The 18,366-nt window shown below is 38.9% G+C and overlaps 1 protein-coding gene across 2 annotated transcripts in view; it reads left to right on the top strand.

The window, feature by feature from the left end:
- Window positions 1–601: 601 nt before the first annotated feature.
- adamtsl2 (ADAMTS-like 2) overlaps window positions 602–18,366 on the top strand; it is a 28,037-nt gene continuing 10,272 nt past the window's right edge. Inside the window, exons 1-10 of one of the 2 annotated variants that reach the window (XM_055200738.2) lie at window positions 602–1,146; window positions 6,927–7,038; window positions 7,240–7,382; window positions 8,866–8,941; window positions 9,208–9,310; window positions 10,118–10,263; window positions 12,427–12,550; window positions 12,646–12,726; window positions 12,806–12,981; window positions 13,348–13,678. In XM_055200738.2, the coding sequence (XP_055056713.2) occupies window positions 6,937–7,038; window positions 7,240–7,382; window positions 8,866–8,941; window positions 9,208–9,310; window positions 10,118–10,263; window positions 12,427–12,550; window positions 12,646–12,726; window positions 12,806–12,981; window positions 13,348–13,678 (1,282 nt within the window). In that variant the 5' untranslated portion in view covers window positions 602–1,146; window positions 6,927–6,936. Of the gene's footprint in view, window positions 1,147–5,215; window positions 5,546–6,926; window positions 7,039–7,239; window positions 7,383–8,865; window positions 8,942–9,207; window positions 9,311–10,117; window positions 10,264–12,426; window positions 12,551–12,645; window positions 12,727–12,805; window positions 12,982–13,347; window positions 13,679–18,366 lie in introns of those variants that run through there. The other variant, XM_055200739.2, reaches the window with a different exon arrangement.

The following is an 18,366-nucleotide window of genomic DNA, read 5'->3' as shown; positions in this document are numbered from 1 at the left end:
AAAAGTGAAAGTTAATTTTTTTGAGTGTTGATACGAAACGAACATCCACATGCCGAGAATCAATAACACCATTCCATTGATATTCCCTATTGCTCCTGTGTTAAGCGTGTGTTTGTAGGTTAAGAACTATTTCGTCTTTAAATTTTTCCAATTCTCTCTTACATTTTATAGTCTAAAGAACCTTATCCACTACAAAAAGCTGTTAATGTAACAGAACAGTGCAGATGTTAACGGTTCTTTAAGGAAGGAACCCTATAGCAAAAAATGGCATCGTGACGCACCTTTATTTTTTTGAGTGTAGTTTGTCAAGAGGAAAATGTTAGAAAATCATCTTCAAAAAGATTTAAGATCTTTCCTTCGCAAGTAAATTTATCTAGTAAATTTATAAGGCTTAGATACTGTAATGTACTGGAAAATTGTACTGGAAGGATTTTTACATTTTATTTATGTGCCGCTTGTTTCCATTCTTCTTAGTTTTCTCAGTTTGTCCAGTGTCACAAGTTTCTTTACACAGGCTCTATCGGTGCATTGGATTCATAATTACTACCATTAAGTGCTTTTATTTTCTAACCTGCGTCTCTGGAGGGTAAACTGCACACTTACAGTAAAACATGTTTTAAGGGTTCTTTCTAATAAAACCATAGGAGAACTTATAAATCAACGGTTCTTCAAGAAACTCTTTCATGGCTTCATCATGATGATCTGGTAAAGACAGACTCTCTTTCTCTCTCTTTGTGTGTGTGTGTGTGGTAGAGGTTTCTTTTTGGTGTGGGGGTTCAGAGTAAATGGGCCGAGGTGATGAGGAGGGGTACGGCTGGGTGCTGCTCTGTGGGAAACAGCAACTTCCTCCCTGTCTGTCTGCGAACGGAGACCAGCAGACAGCAGCTTGAGTTCGTGCCACCGTGGCTCGGCTCCACCGCACAGCAGAAGCCTGTGAGCTTGGCACCAAAGCGTTTTTTCACGGGGCGTTCCCGAAGGCTGCCACTCTCTTCCTGAAAGAGAACCGAGAGGGAGGGAGGAGGAGGGATGCAGGAGCACACCTTACCCTCTTCACAAGCACATCCTCGGAGCGCACCGTTACAAACCACCATCACCACCCACACCGTCCAACCGGCACTCAACACCAACACCGCGTCTGGACGGCAGGTAAGAGCATGACCAAACATTTACTCTCTGTGTCTGAGTGTAAGGTGAATGTTTTGAAAGAGACTAGATGAGCCAAGCAGACTGGACACTTGTTCCACAGTAAAACAAGCAAACAGAGCTGTAAAGGGCTGGACGAAACTGAAATGCCTTCCAGTCGTCCAGTTAAAAATCTGCCAGGACTGTGGTGGTGTCATTTTTGTCCAGCTGTTGTGAACAACCAATGCTAACTTTAGTCCAAAGATGAAATATTTGTTGCTGCAATGTGGTACGGTAAATTTAGAAAACAATTATGAATGATGTAATAAATGAAGGCTGTTTGTTGCTGAAAGGGTCAATAAGTGAATGTAAGTAGTAAGACAGCTCCATTTGGAAACTTCATTGAAAATTAATGTGCGGTTTTGATAATGTGTAAGGCAAGAGGAGATTTAATTTGTCATTAGGCTAAAGAAACAGCTACCGGCATAAATAAATCAAACTGGATGATGAATGTTAGACAGGAAACCACGAGAAGTCATGGATGTGAACAGCATCCAAAGCAATCAAAAGAGAAAGTTGTAGAGTTAGACAATATGTTTGTTTTTGTCTTAACTATTACCTACAACTACAATGGCTATGCTTAAAACATTTCATAATGTTAGAAATAAGTGTTCCTTTTTTGCCGCTGCTAACCTACAGTACATTCATCCTCAGGTGACCCTTAAAGGGATAGTTCGCCCAAAAATGAAAGTTTTGTCATCATTTTCTCATCTTCATGTTGTTCTAAACCTGTATGAATTTCTTTTTTCTGATGAACACAAAGAAGAACAAAGAAGATATTTTGATAAGCACATAGATGATTGGAACCATTGACTTCCAAAGTAGGAAAAACAAATGAAGAGTTTCGTTGCAAAACGAGATAAATCCGTTTTTAACATTTTTGTCAAAACATGTTTATTATTATGTTATCATGTTATTCTTTTGTTTTATGGTGCTACTTAGCGGTATTTTTTAAGTTGTGAAGGTTTAAATCAAAACAAACCAACTGCAGTTGAATTAATATTAATTGGAATGCACAACCAAAAAACGAGATTTCTGAAAAATTTCTCGTTTTCCAACGAAACTCTTCAAATACTGTATCATAAAATGTAATGGGTGCCGTCAACTGTGCACTCTTAGAAAGGATTTACACATCTTTGTGCATTAAGCTTTTAACACATTATGTGTAATTTTAACACATAATGCGTAATTTTGTGTTGATTTTGTGTTAAAATATAACACAAGTTGTGTTAAAAGTAATACAAAGTGTTGTTTCAATAATAACACAGAGATGGGTTTTCTTTACCAGGAACTCTTGGGTCTGGTCTATAAGTTTCGGGACCAGTTGCATCAGCCATGCATTAGTTAAAAATAAGTTACAAATTATTACTATTATTACTAACCTAGTTTTGTTCTATAGAGACTGTCCTCCAAAAATAATGACCTCATACAGGTAGTTTGTTTGTGCAAGCAGCTTATTGTGACGTACAGTTACATGTTAGGGATAAGGGCCCTCTAGCAGCCTGAAGCTTATTACAACCTGTAGTTAAAGAGCACCTATTGTCCGATTCACGTTTTTACATTTCCTTTGGTGTGTAAGTGTGTATTAGTACATGTTAACGATATGCAAAAGGTACATACCCCAAAGTAAACGTTGACGGGAGTTATCATCTCCAACCTAATCTCTTTTCTTGGACTTCAACAAACACACGGATTGTAGACAACAGTTTACTTCCGACATTATCATAATTCCTCACGCTTCGGACTCACAGCATGGAAGTTAACTCCTGTTAGCATTGCATTGTGACCGATATTATAAATATGGTAAGGAGCTTCACACAGAGCTTTTCAAATCTGTGCGTTTCAGAAAGAGACGAAATCTGGAGCTTCAAAAATGTGCAGTATGTGGAAAATAATGTGTTTTTTTAACCATAAACCACACAAACACATTTTGCATTCGATGCGTACCAAAGATCAAGCCTGGTGAACTCTGACCTGTGAATTCGTATCACATGAACACATGTGACCCGTAGAAAAACAGTACGCCAATAGCCTGGATTTCCCCATGCTGCCTTGCGCGCAAATGTATTCACGCTGCAAGTCTGGTATGGAAACTATGGCATTTTTTTGCCCCTGAAATAGGGAACCAATCAGAGAACGGGGAGGGGGCAGCAAGACGATGACGACGTCTATGCGACACACTGAAGCAGTTTTTGTTATTTGATATAACACGGCAACAGACGCAAAGTTACTTTTCAATGCAGCCTTAGATAGTGTTTTAAGTAGTTTTGAACGCAAGTTTATTTTAAAAAGAGCAACTTTTGGCATTAAACAATTTCATATCCAAAAAGGATGTTTGGATATGGCAAGACATGATAGCCACAGAGTTTTATAGGACCAACCTGCTAGGCATCGCCGTTGACGAAGTACAATTAACTTATAAATGGTAAGTGGTATTTATTAATATCATATTGTCATTATGCCTGTACTGTGGTTGTCACAGTGCCACTAAATTGTGTTGCTTTTCAATACAATATACAGCTACCGCTTTAGTTGCATAGCTTTCAGCTGTGTGCACAAGAAACGATAAAAGTCGTTTACGTTTGAATTGATGTCACTCTACATACGTCATCTGGTATAATTGAAACGATTGGCTATGAGCTACGTACAGATGCATTTGAAAGACATTCGTAGCGCCCAATAAACGGCTCTGGGCATTCGTAAACCACGCCTTAAATACGAGAAAATTAGCATATGGTTCTCTATGAGACTGTTCTGGTGTTAGCCAGGCTAGTACGTCAAGGTATGACCTTTCCCTCTACTGAAAATGGAGGAAAACTAAAACTTTCGCGGTGATGTCTGAAAAATATTCGCATGCTCAAAGTCTAGGGTGATCGCCCCTTTATGCTTCGAGTTAGATGCATTAAATTTTCAGAATTTGTATATATTTATATTATATATGGATATTTTGGAGCATCTAAACCCACCTCTACACTAAACCCAACAATTTCTCTGCCATATAAAACACAACAGACAGGTTAAAGTACAGTCATGACTCATGTATTGCATAAATTTACCAAGAAACAACTGTATCAAAGTATTACAAACAACTCTCGTTGCAAACCTTGATGTATCGCTTAGACTTTTGCGTCTTTTCTTCATATTAATCAATCGAATGACCTTGGAAGATTTGTATTTAAAAAAAAAGAAATGGTTACCATTTTGTATGCTGTGTTTTATATTACACAAGAAGTATCGGTACGTAATTTGTTCAAAATGCCTGAATAGTGTAATGTGTAATATAAATACAATTATGGCGGTTTAAATTGAAAATCACATCCCAATACTAACGATAAGTCCGTAAAGTATCATGCAATTTTATGTTTTAAACAGAGATGGCGATAGAGAGGCAAAAGTTTTGGGAAACGCATCCATGGGTCATATTTGGTGGAATGGACAAACAACCGTCCTAAACAATCGTATAGGTTAGAGCAGTGTTTTTCAAACTGTGGGTCGAGACCCCCTTGTGGTCACACAGTGGAATAAGGTGGGTCGTGCAAAGTTCCACTTGGCAACAATGATTTTGATACAATATAGGCTTACCATAAGTTATTTTGATAGTGCAATTAATCTTACATTTCATTTATAAAATGAAAATGCGAATAAAAACTACTAAATTATAAAGAAAAACAATATGTGTTTTCCTCATATTCCTCAGATGTTGCTGTGTCCCGGTTTAGATTATAATTCTAAGTGGGTCGCAGAATGAAAAGTTTTGGAATCAAGTGCAGCATTGGTAGAAGTTACTAAACCTAGTGATATAAACTCTACACCCCAGTGTAAAAATCTTAAGACCCAAAAGCTCTTTTCGACAACGATGAATTTACTTCAAGCTCAGACAGAGCTTCCCCCTCCAAAAAAACGGGTAATGGCCCTGCTGTCTGACTCCTGCCAGGGAAAGAAAAACACCTCCGTTCCCTGGCAGTAGTTTTTGACTCGAGCAGAGGCCTCAGGAGAGATGAAGGAGAGGGGGCGAGCCTGTGTGTTTACTTTCTCTCTCTCGTGGCCGGGGAAGCTCATGGGAGGAAAGGTCTGTCTCGGCCATCGCGTGGTCTGTGGGAGACGGGTGTTTGGCAAGCTGGCGGTTCTCCAGATGTGTCTGGGGCGGATAATGAACTCCAGGTGTTCCTGTGGTTAAGACACCTGTCACCAATATTTAGTGCCAGAAAAAACTAGACTGCAAACAGAACGAGACGGAGCAAACCTAACTGGACGTTCGGGTCTGATGAGGAAACGTGAGATGGAAGAAGCCTGGAGAAGTGCCCGAATGAGAGTGTAATTTTTTATGGTTGTGTCTCCCTTACAAATACCCAAATGAGGAGACGTGCGTATGCTTTGTCACATTGTACACTTAGACACAGACTTTTCCTGTTGCTGTGTGTTTCATGTGTGTATCTATGTAAAGTACTTTTGGGACCCCAGCCAAATTTCATAACCAAATGTTATTGCTCACAGGTTGCTCTTTTTATAGCTCAGGAGATTTGAGCTGAGTTCTCATTTAAGTATCAACTTAGGCTCAAATGCTTAATCTAAAATTAAATTAAAAATAATAACAAATGACACACTTGTTAAAAAAAATTAAAGAGCAACTATTGTCCGATTCACGATTTCTTTTGGATTTCGTTTTCAACGTAAATCTCTTTTCTTGGACTAAAACGAACACACGGATTGTAGGCAACCGTTTACTTCCTGGGATTGGTGATGTAGACAAGACCGACATTATGATAATATCCACAAACAACCTGTAAGTTAACTCCTGTTAGCATTGCATCGTGAGTGAATTTTCAACCGCTAGTTATATACACGTTGTCGGAGCCGGCTGATAAATTAAACTTTTGCCGAATCCTGTAGGAGGGATGGCAAAAACATCTTTTCGATGAACAAATGTATTGATGGTGTTTCTTTGTTCCTCTTTTAAAATCAATGCGCTGTCGATATCTTCTAGAACAGACTCGATGACAGAATGTTCACATCTCAATTCTCCAGCAGCAGCCATCTTTGTTGTAAACGGATTCAACACAAGCGCTCTTTGGTGACGTGGTTGATTACGTTACCGTTGATCATTATCGTATAAAGCCCTCCCTGACAATTTGATTGGTTCGACCAGCTTTGGTTCGAGCATAGTTGCACCACAACGGAGCGACACCTGACAAAACTTCCCAACCTGAAATGTTGTGGGCGGGGCTAAGTTCGTCTGGCACCAAGGCTAGAGATGTCTTTTTTAGATTTATACATTATCTGAAAGCTTTCCTTTGATGTTTGGTTTGTTAGCATATTTAGCCGAGATACAACTGTTTTAAAATCTGGAATCTAAGGGGGCAACAAAATCAAAATATTGAGAAAATTGCATTTAAGTTTTTCCAAATTAAGTCCTTAACACATATTACTAATGATAAATACATTTTTTAAATATTTAGGGTATGAAATTTAGGACATTTGTATACTTATGTTTTGGAAAGGGGATAAGCCCCACTTTGTGTTATATACAGTAAAACCCTGCTCGAGAGCACTGAATTGTTGTGCAAATTGCAAGCTGTATTTATACATTCATTCAATTCATTGACCTTATGCACATATTTTAAACAAAAACAGGATTAGGAAAAATTACCCTGTGTGAACAAGTGTGAAATGGCCATTGTTGTTATTTATTAAATTGTGAATTTGTAAGCTGTTTATTGAATAGCTCTTTTTCTCTGACTGTTCAGTCGTTACAGGATGAGGATCTGGTTAAGTTCTCAGTATGGTGAAAGCGGTCTGGTGCTGTTTGGTCTGGTAACGCTGGCCCTGTCTCTTGGCAATCTCTCCAGCAAAGGACAGGTTAGCAATGTCTTATAAAGTTTCTATAATTCTCAACATAGTTTCAAAACTTTTTGCCATGTGATAAATTAGCACAGGGATCTCCATCAGAGCACTGCATTATATTGTAGATTAAAAATTGACAAAATGTTATGGTCTCCACATGCTGAAGCACATGTTGGTTTTCCTATGTTAATTTCTAACTTAACTCATTTGTAAAAGGAGGAGGGTGTTGCCTCTAACAGTCTGGAGGATAGACTGGAGGTGATCACATACTGGTGGGGAGAATGGACAAAATGGACAGCCTGTACACGTACCTGCGGGGGAGGAGTCATGTCTCAGGAGAGACACTGTCTTAAACAAAGGTCAATGACTGTGATCATCTTAACACACTACACTTTAGACAGATATAGCGCTACAAAAATTGAATTTCTTAGTTTTTGTCCTGCCTTCCAGCAAAAGGTGACCTTCACACAATATATATTGGATCAGGTTTTGTACTCTTAAAGGAGCTCTATGTAGGTTCTGAAATTTCTAACCGTTACTGACACCAGTGGCCTTATAGAAACTGCAGCCAGTCTCATGCTCTTTCTCGGTGGGCACACTCATACGAGCATGACCACAACAACCAGAGTTGCCGTAGCAACTACAGACAGCTCATTGAGATTCACCAGCATGTTTACAAATGTAAGAAAAGTTACAGTACTGTAAGGTTATTGTTTGACAGACCATATTTTAGTAAAATGTTGCAGTGATATTTTATATTTTCAACTAAAGTCTATTTCTAAAAGTTTTAGAACACGACACTGTAAAACACACTCCCGACACTCACAATCTTAATGCACTCTTGCTCTGAATAAAGATAATTCATATAAGACAGTAACTTTTGAAACGGTCCTGTGCTACATGCTATCGTCAGCATTACACCACAAAATCAATAAAATAATATATTACAAATGCCCTGTAACTATGTCTTACCTTTGCAATAAAAAGAAAGCCAGCTCGAGGTCTGTTTTCATACCCAGCGCTGACCAGAGCTCCCTCCAAGAATCAAATGACAATCCGATGTTCACTCTTGTCTTTGCCACGACGCCCGTCACGCTCTATTTTGGCCGCACTAGATAAGGATTTTTTTTAACTTACGAGAAGTTTCCGTGAGTGTCTGGATTGTGCTGTAAGTTGGTCGCTTCTTTCCGTCTGCAGAGTCTATTTGAAACATGCTAGCGATTGCCTCTGTTTACTAATGGCTGGCGTACGCGTCAATATGGAACGCCCAAGTAGACGAGCACGCGCATGACATCACAATTTGAATTTTCGCGCCAATTCGGACCCGACTCCTCCACACACAAAAGAGCCTAAAGTCTGATAGAGACAACTGTGGAGGACACTCAAGGTTCTTTCTATTACATTATGGTTGGCTCATAAATATACAAATGAAAACTCTATCTTAAAGTTTTTTTTAAAGTAATAACCTACATGTAGCCCCTTTAAGGGGTGATCGCACTGCACCTTTCATTCCATTGACTTCTACCAGACATGTAAGGTCTTGCGAAGATATATCTTGCGTTTCACTGCATACCGAAGTTGAAGTCTGGTGAACGCTGACCTGCAAATGCGGCCAGTTGAAAACCGCTTTGTCACGACCTGACATCTACTGAAAAGCAAAGACAGACTAAGCCCATATTCGCAGCAACATCAGAAAAATATTAGCATACTGAAAGTCGAGTGTGACCGCCCCTTTAATAATCAACAATTATAATAGTGTTTTAAGTAGCAGAAAAAGAGAGAAAGTTTGAGCTATAAATAATTGTCTTATGTTAAGCTATACCATTAAATCTTTTTTAATAGAAAGAGAACTGCAACTGGAAAGGACAACATGACATGCACGGGCGGTGCTAAAAAGTACCATCTCTGCAATGCAAAGGTCAGCTCATATGATCTCACAGTCTTTCCATGCACAAGCACACAATACACTAACAGAACCGAGTCCAACAGAAATGCATCCCAGATGCCAGACTCAACGGCAAGCCTCAAGTTCCACTTCCACCTGGCCTTACTGTAAATGCACAATTACTGCTCATTTTACTCATTTAAGCCAAAACGCCAAGCAGTCAAGCTCGGGTTTACAATGGACAATGGAAACCAAACAGATTCTGTAGTACTCAGCTGATGGTTGTCTATGAATTACAGGAATGTCCTGCTACAGGAAGAAGCTTTAGAGAAGAGCAATGCTGGTCGTTCAACTCTCAGGTGTACAATGGAAAAAACTATCACTGGAAACCTCTATATCCTGGTATTTACCACATTACTACATCTTGGTAAACAATTTTTTCAAAGTGTCATACAGTGCATTTAGAGTATACATTTTAGAGTTTGGGAATGAAACCCATGACCTTTTCACTTCTGATGCAATGCTCTACCAACTGAGCTATATGCGCCGATTCCGTGGGTGCTCCGGGGGTCGAGCACCCACCAAAATGGCCAAGCAACCATGGAAAAATGGCAGATATGTTCAAATAATTTTAAACGGGAAAACTTTCAAAATTGCTGATTGGGTGGATCTCACGAGTTGTAATATCTGCAATGTTTTGATGAATAAGCCGATTAGGGGAGCTTCACATTTCGTATCTAAAATCACATGGAAATACGACACCCACTTTCCTCCATACTATTCTGGCGGTACTACTTTTAGCATAGCTTAGCATAATATATTGAATCTGATTAGTCCATTAGCATCACGCTGAAAATAACCAAAGAGTTTTGATATTTTTCCTATTTAAAACTTGACTCTTCTGTAGTTACATCGTGTAGTAATACTGACGGAAAATTTAAAGTTGCGATTTTCTCGATATGGCTAGGAACTATACTCTCATTCCGGCATAATACTCAAGGACTTGGCTGCAGGAGGTGCAATGATATTACACAGTGCCCAAAAATAGTCCCCAGCTAGTGAAAGTTACCAAGGGGACTATTTTCAGGCGCTGCGTAATATCGTTGCGCCTCCTGCAGCCATGTTCGTAGTTTATGTGCTTTTTCAAAAGTTGTTATTAATTTGTAGCTTTAATATAAAAGCAGTATTTCTCCTCTAATGCTCGTGTAGATGACTACGTTCACATTTCCAGTAATCCGTGTGACCTGCACTGCACCACCTCTGATGGCCAAAGACAACTGATGGTGCCTGCACGTGATGGGACGTCCTGCAAGTACAGCAATTACAGGGGAGTGTGTGTAGATGGGAGATGTGAAGTGAGTGTCTACTGCAAATTCTCAGACTTAAAAAATTAATGCTCTGTATGCATTGAAAACTTAAAGCCTTGCTGAAAAGACAGTTGTTGCCGATCACAAGCGTATACTGAGCTTTGCAGGTATTCAGCCGTCCAAACTCGTTCTGGTATTTGGTAGACTTCTTATAGTTTAACCAGCATGGTAAACCAGCCAACTAAAGAGGAAGAGATATAACCAATGTCATCTCATGGCAATTCATACATATTTTTTGAGGTGGCTAATTTGTATTATTTTATACGACCACATTCTTACATTTTTTTAGGATTTGCTTTTGCCCCTGTTAAGTTAGTGTTAGGTGTGGGGTTTTGTATAATTTTCAGTATAAGTGCCTGCTGCAGACGCGTCTAAAGGGTTTTTAATAAAAAAGACGCTTGCATTTCACTTTCATAGTAGGAATAAAGAATACTATGGAAGTAAATGGGGTCCATGAACGGTTTTGTTACAAACATTTCTCAAAATATCTTCCTTTGTATTCACCAGAACAAAGAAATTAATACAAGTTTGTAACATAATGAGAGTGAGCAAATGATGACAGAATTTTCATTTTTGGGTGAACTATCCCTTTAAGGAAGTGTCTTGCGTGTATTTTGTGAACGTGAGCGTCTCTTTTATTATAAACGGTTTTGACGCTTGTGCAGCAGGCACTTATTTTGACAAAACACGTGATGCACATGGTTCACATGACGCAACAAATACATATTTTGAAAACACAAGCAACACACATGACACTCCGAACAGATTTTTTTTTATTTGCGCCCCTCCGAAGAGCTGTCATGAGCAATTCGGTCCCCCCTGGCAATTCGGTCTCCCCTAGGACCCCGATTGGTACCTAGCACTGAACAAAAATTTGTCATTGCAATATCTCTTCTGCGTTAGCGGTCTAGCAAGCTAACTACGTTGTACAAAATAGAAGCATACAGTTTTTTTTTTTTAAATAAAAGTTAACAAAAAATAATATAATAAACTAATATTCATGTTGCAGACACGTCAGTACTTTTGTTTCATTGTCTGCTTTACAAAAACAAGACTTTTATTTTTGTAAATTATTAACATACCTTACGGAATGTATTTTTATAGTAAAAGTGTAGTAATCATGGCTTATAAATTATAATTTTAATGTGTGATTCAACTATGTAGTAATCATGTTTTGTACAAGTAATTTATTAACTTTACACAGTAAAAAAGTGGAAAGGGTACAGTATATAATATCTAAATAATAAAATGACACAAGCAATGTGTAGATCTCCCACCTATAGCCTCATTTATATACTACTATATGAAACATATCAATTGTAATTTTAACAACATTTTAACTACATAAATCATAATGCGATTTTGTAGGAATTGTAATAAGGCGCTAAGAAAACTACCCATGAGGAGTTTTTTCAGCCAATGGAATTACGCGGGGGTCATAAGGGGGCAGAATTGCCAGGGAGGAAACCGAATTGCTCATGACACCGCCACTGCTCCAACAGAGAAGATTGGCCATATTGTGCGTTGCATTGTCCCTTATTCATAGCACCGTATTTTCCGGACTATAAGTCTTATAAGTCTTTTTTCATAATTTGGCTGGTCCTGCGTCTTATAGTGAGGTGCGACTTGTAAGTCAGTATGAATTAATTTTGACATATATGAACCAAGAAACAACATTACCGTCTACATCGGCGAGAGTCCGCTATATGCTGCTCCTGTATTTATGTAATTCAATGGATTCAGTGATGTGGAATAAAGAGCCTGCGAAACTTGATGCACGTTGGCTTGTTCTGTTCATTTAGCCTATTCAGCATTCCAGCTATGTTCTGTATGCAATTGTGTATCGTGTAAATAACTGTTTGTATTACGTTAACATATGGACACGTATTCAGCCTGCTGTTCTGTTCTGTTCTTTAATTGAATAACTTGCGTTTCCAGATTAAATGTCTGTTCTTCGGCTTGGATTTTGTGAAATCATTTTCTAAATAAATGCAACGTATAGTCCACTGCGACATATATGTTTTTTCGTCTTCATGGCGCATTTTTGATTGATGCGACTTACACTCCAGAGCGACTTATAGTTGGTAATAGCTATGCACAATCTTATTACATCTTTTGTATAATCTTATATGCTAATGTGTTACTTTGCAGCCAATCGGATGTGACGGCGTCCTCTTCTCACCCAACGCTCTTGATAAATGTGGCGTATGTCAGGGGGACGGCAGCAGCTGCAGTCGTGTAACTGGGAACTTCCGTCGAGGGGCTGCTACTCTGGGTAAAGTCGTCTTGGTATTTTGGGCTAACGTGCCATTAATATTTAAAATATGTAGATGAACCAAAATTCTAATTAAGTGAAGTCTTTATTTGAAGGCTATTCTTTCATCGCTCAAATCCCAGAAGGATCATGGGACATCCAGATCATCGAGAGGAAGAAGTCTGCAGATATCCTGGGTGAGCCACTGCTAATCGTTTACAGCGAAACTGTGTTTAATGTTTTTTTTTTTTACATTTTTTACTTTGTTATTTTCAGCTGTGACTGACCAAGCAGGCAACTTTTTCTTCAACGGTGCATATAAAGTGGACACCCCTCAGAACTTCCACGCGGCGGGGACCATTTTCAAATACAGACGGCCCACAGATGTGTACGAGACGGGAATCGAGTACATTGTGGCGAAAGGGCCCATCGATCAGCCCATCAATGTTCTGGTACTGTAGCCGTGGTCCTCCCTTCGCCGCCAAGGGCTCATGGGTAATCTCACTGGCTGGCTAACCATGGCTTTGACTTAGTGCGGCCCAATGCTCTAATGGCTCACTTTGCATAAATGGTAATGTTGTGATGCATCGCCCTGCATTGGGGATTGTTTCTTTTATTTTATTCTTGAATGAGCTAAAATGGATGACATGCACAGTTATTGCCAAACAGCTTTATGATTGCTGTGAGACAGAACGGTGTAAAGTTGGGAAAGTAGTCCGGAATATCTGTGAGAGTTTATCATAAAACATTCATCCTAATAATCACTTATTATATTTATATTGGAAATGCATCTATGTGCTTTTTTTGTGTGTTCAAAGGTCTGGAACCAAAATGGACAAAATCCTTACATCACCTACGAGTACACAGTGATGCGCGACTCTCTCACTTCGGTCGCCCAGGCCCCCATTTACACAGGACCCCGTGAAGGATCCAGTATTCTGTCTGTGGAAGTCGAGAGTGTTTTACAACACAATGACAGTGTGTATATTAATAAGGAACCATCTGAGATGGAGGGCAACCAGGTACAAACTCAGGACAACGGGCCCAGGGCTATGGAAGGACTAAAGCCTGGACAAGAGACCAATGAAGTCTACAAGACAGCTGTACTTGATTGTGAGCAGGCTGACAAAACACCAGTCCAGTATACAGGTGAATAGCTTAATCAGCTCTGTATTTTAAAAAAAAAAGAGAAAAAGTTCCAGGATTTTTCTCTATATAGTGGACTTTAGTGAACCTCAACAGTTTCAATGCAGCTTCAAAGGGCTCTAAACAATCCTAAACCAGGCATAAGGGTCTGATGAAACAAAACAATTGTCATTTCCTTCAAAAAAAGTACTTCCACAACTTCTCATCTTGCATTAGATTTGTGATGTGCCAGCGTGGCCTTACATATTACTTAATCACGTCGAAATGTCACGCATGGCGTATGCAATCATTTCACTGAATAAGACCCCTATGTCGGTTGGGATTGTTAAGAGCCCTTTTAAGCTGCATTGAAACTGTAAACTGTTGACATCCACTAAAGTTTTTTATGAAAGTGGAGTAATCCTTTAACATGTTGCTATCTACACTCACCTAAAGGATTATTAGGAACACCTGTTAAATTTCTCATGAATGCATTTATCTAATCAACCAATCACATGGCAGTTGCTTCAATGCATTTAGGGGTGTGGTCCTGGTCAAGACAATCTCCTGAGCTCAAACTGAATGTCAGAATGGGAAAGAAAGGCGATTTAAGCAATTTTGAGCATGGCATGGATGTTCGTGCCAGACGGGCCTGTCTGAGTATTTCACTGTTTTCTGTTCAGTTACTGGGATTTTCACGCACAACCATTTCTAGGGTTTACAAAGAATGGTGTGAAAAGGAAAAAACATCTAGTATGTGGCAGTTCTGTGGGCAAAAATGCCTTGTTGATGCTAGAGGTCAGAGGAGAATGGGCCGACTGATTCAAGCTGATAGAAGAGCAACTTTGACTGAAAAAAACACTTGTTACAACCGAGGTATGCAGCAAAGCATTTGTGAAGCCACAACACGCACAACCTTGAGGCGGACTACCACTCATCTCCACTACAAATAGGAAGAAGAGGCTACAATTTGCACAAGCTCACCAAAATTGGACAGTTGAAGACTGGAAAAATGTAGCCTGGTCTGATGAGTCTTGATTTCTGTTGAGACATTCAGATGATAGAGTCAGAATTTGACGTGAACAGAATGAGAACATGGATCCATCATGCCTTGTTACCACTGTGCAGGCCGGTGGTGGTGGTGTGGGGGATGTTTTCTTGGCACACTTTAGGCCCCTTAGTGCCAATTGGGCATTGTTTAAATGCCACGGCCTACCTGAACATTGTTTCCGACCATGTCCATCCCTTTATGACCACCATGGACCCATCCTCTGATGGCTACTTCCAGCAGGATAATGCACCATGTCACAAAGCTCGAATAAATGTTTTTGAACATGACAATGAGTTCACTGTACTTAAATGGCCCCTACAGTCACCAGATCTCAACCCAATAGAGCACCTTTGGGATGGAGCGTGGTGGAACGGGAGCTTTGTGCCCTGGATGTGCATCTCACAAGTCTCCATGAACTGCAAGATGCTATCCTATCAATATGGCACAACATTTCTAAAGAATGCTTCCAGCACCTTTTTGAATCAATGCCACATAGAATTAGGGCAGTTCTGAAGGCGAAAGGGGGTCAAGCACAGTATTAGTATGGTGTTCCTAATTATCCTTTAGGTGAGTGTATGTCTTTCAATTTGGTGCAAAACCATTATAAATGGACTTCAAAAATGCAGTAATACTTAAAAATGATACTTCATGTTCAAATGTAATGTTATAATGCTTTTAATGTCGTATGCTACCATTGTAAATAATGTAGAGCGAATATAAAAAAGATTGCTTTGACCTTTACATCTCCATATCTTTAAAAATGAAGGAATGAAGGATCACTTTTTATCCACACATCAGCCTCACCTTTGAAATCATATTCATGCACAGGAGAGATGGTTTTGCTATATCTGGAGGAATATAGAGAGAGATAAAGTACATGGTTCACTGGGCAATGGTCGTTTTTAAAAATGCCTTTTTCTACCGACCCCTTTAGGATCCTTTATAATGCATAAGACACAACACAAAGATTTGCCACAGAGGATGAAAAATTCAGAGAGCTTTGGGAATTTTTCCTCTCCTGAACTACTATTTATTTGTAAAATCCTTCTGTTTGCACCAAATCTGATACTGATTACACTCTACATAAAATGGTGCTAAATACTAAAAGCTTGTAATCATAGGGGAACCATTTTAACGCTATAGATGACCTATATAGCACCTCTGTAGAACCATAAGTTGTGCTAAAGCATGATGGTTCAGCATAGCACAATATGGTTCTACACCGGTGCTACACAGGTTTTGGGTAGCACTAAAAATGGTTCCTCCATAAATTACGAGCCAGTGAACCACTTGTACTGCTATTTAGCACCATTGGGTATAATTATACAGTATAAAATGTATTGTACAATGTTAGCAACAGACCCTTGAATTCCTGCCTGGCTGCCAAATCCGCACAGCGGTGATGCATGCTCACCGTCTCTCCTGTCTTTTGGACACCAAAACATTTTTATTTTCCAGAAGGTATTTGTTCCAGAGGACAGTTTAGTCACTAGCCAGATCGATAAACAAGCACAGACCAGAAGTTAACTCTGGGCCAGGCTCCGAACCATGGCAACGCACGTGCGTCAGATAAAACCGTCTATAGACGGACGCACGTGCGTTGTCACGGTTACGGAACTTTACTTCCGGTTTCTGTTTGTTTAATGGTCTGACTAGTGCCTAAAATCAACTCTGGAACAAATACCTCGTTAAAAAATAACAAATGTTTTAGTTTCCTTAAGACAGGGGGAGACGGCGATCATATATTACCACTATGTGAGGGAGGTTTGGCAGCCGGTTTCTAGTTAACATTGTATACATTATAGTACACATTTTACACAGCAACGTTAGCTTTAATTAATCATCTTCTTACTTTTTTCAATTACTTTTTTTGTATAGTTCATATAGTATTTAATTTGTATTTTATTTTTTGCACTAAAAAGAGTATGCCAGACCTACATTTCACTACTTGTTGTATGCAATATAACTTGTAGGTGACAAATTAAAATCTTGAATCTTGAATTTTTTTATACGCTTTAGCTATAGACCGTTTCATCAGACGCACGTGCGATGACGCGATTACTTGTAGGTGACAACTTAAAATCTTGAATCTTGAATTTTTTATACGCTTTAGCTATAGACCGTTTCATCGGACAGACGTGCGTGACGCGAATACTTGTAGGTGACAAATTAAAATCTTGAATCTTGAATTTTTTATACGCTTTAGCTATAGACCGCTTCATCGGACGCACGTGAGGTGACGCGATTACTTGTAGGTGACAAATAAAAATCTTGAATCTTGAATTTTTTATACGCTTTAGCTATAGACCGTTTCATTGGACGCACGTGTGGTGACGCGATTACTTGTAGGTGACAAATTAAAATCTTGAATTTTTATACGCTTTAGCTATAGACCGCTTCATCGGACGCACGTGAGGTGACGCGATTACTTGTAGGTGACAAATAAAAATCTTGAATCTTGAATTTTTTATACGCTTTAGCTATAGACCGTTTCATTGGACGCACGTGCGTGACGCGATTACTTGTAGGTGACAAATTAAAATTTTGAATTTTGAATTTTTTATACGCTTTAGCTATAGACCGTTTCATCGGACGCACGTGCGTTGACGCGATTACATATAGGTGACAAATTAAAATCTTGAATCTTGAATTTTTTATACGCTTTTGCTATAAACCGTTTCATCGGACGGACGTGCGTGACGCGATTACTTGTAGGTGACAAATTAAAATCTTGAATCTTGAATTTTTTATACGCTTTAGCTATAGACTGTTTCATCGGACACACGCGTGGTAACGCAATTACGCGTCTGATCGGAACTTTACTTCCTGTTTTCTCTTTAATGGTCTGGGCCAGGTTTCCCAAAAGCATCGTAAGGTCAATTAGATTGTTAAAACGATCTGAAAAATCATCTTCGAATTAGGGGCCGTTTCCCAAAAGCTTCGTAAATTAGCACTTGAAAATCATTGTAGATCTACGAGTGCTCTGGAGTAATTGTTAATTCATAAGTGCATCGTAAGACGGCAGAGTTACAAGGTCACCTGCAGGACAACCACTCCTGCAATTAAGATAAGTTAATGTTTTAAATTTATATTTATTTATTGGGTTCTTCCTTTGTTTATTTGTTTAAATTACTTTAATATAATATATTTAAAAATCAAATGAGAAATCAAATTTAAATGACTAAACATAAATATAAACATAAGTCTTTGTTGTCCCCAGACTGCATATTTGAAGTTTTAGCTCAAAATATATATAGATAATTTATTATAACATATTAAAGTTGCCACTTTGTAGATGTGAGGAAAAATGTGCCGTTTTGGGGTGTGTCCTTTTAAATGCAAATGAGCTGATGAAAAACAAAAACTGATTGGTTTGCTAAAATTAAAACCGAATTGTGCTGTCAATTTTCTCTCTCTCTCTCTCTCTTTCTCTCCCTTTTTCTCTGAACTTAATGGCAGTGCCATGGTTGGATAGTGCAGATCAAGGGGTGGCATTATTATAATAAGATGCATTTTTGACATCCTAAGGGGAGCCAAATTTCAATTACCTATTTTTCACATGCTTACAAAAAATGGTTTACCAAAACTATGTTACTGGGTTGTTCTTTTACACATTTTCCATGTTGATAGAAGGACTGGGGACCCAATTAAAAATAAAAGT

The sequence above is a fragment of the Misgurnus anguillicaudatus genome, chromosome 22, assembly GCF_027580225.2.
Source record: "Misgurnus anguillicaudatus chromosome 22, ASM2758022v2, whole genome shotgun sequence".
Taxonomy (NCBI): domain Eukaryota; kingdom Metazoa; phylum Chordata; class Actinopteri; order Cypriniformes; family Cobitidae; genus Misgurnus; species Misgurnus anguillicaudatus.
Note: the sequence above shows the minus strand (reverse complement) of the source record. Positions and strands in the feature narration are given on the sequence as shown.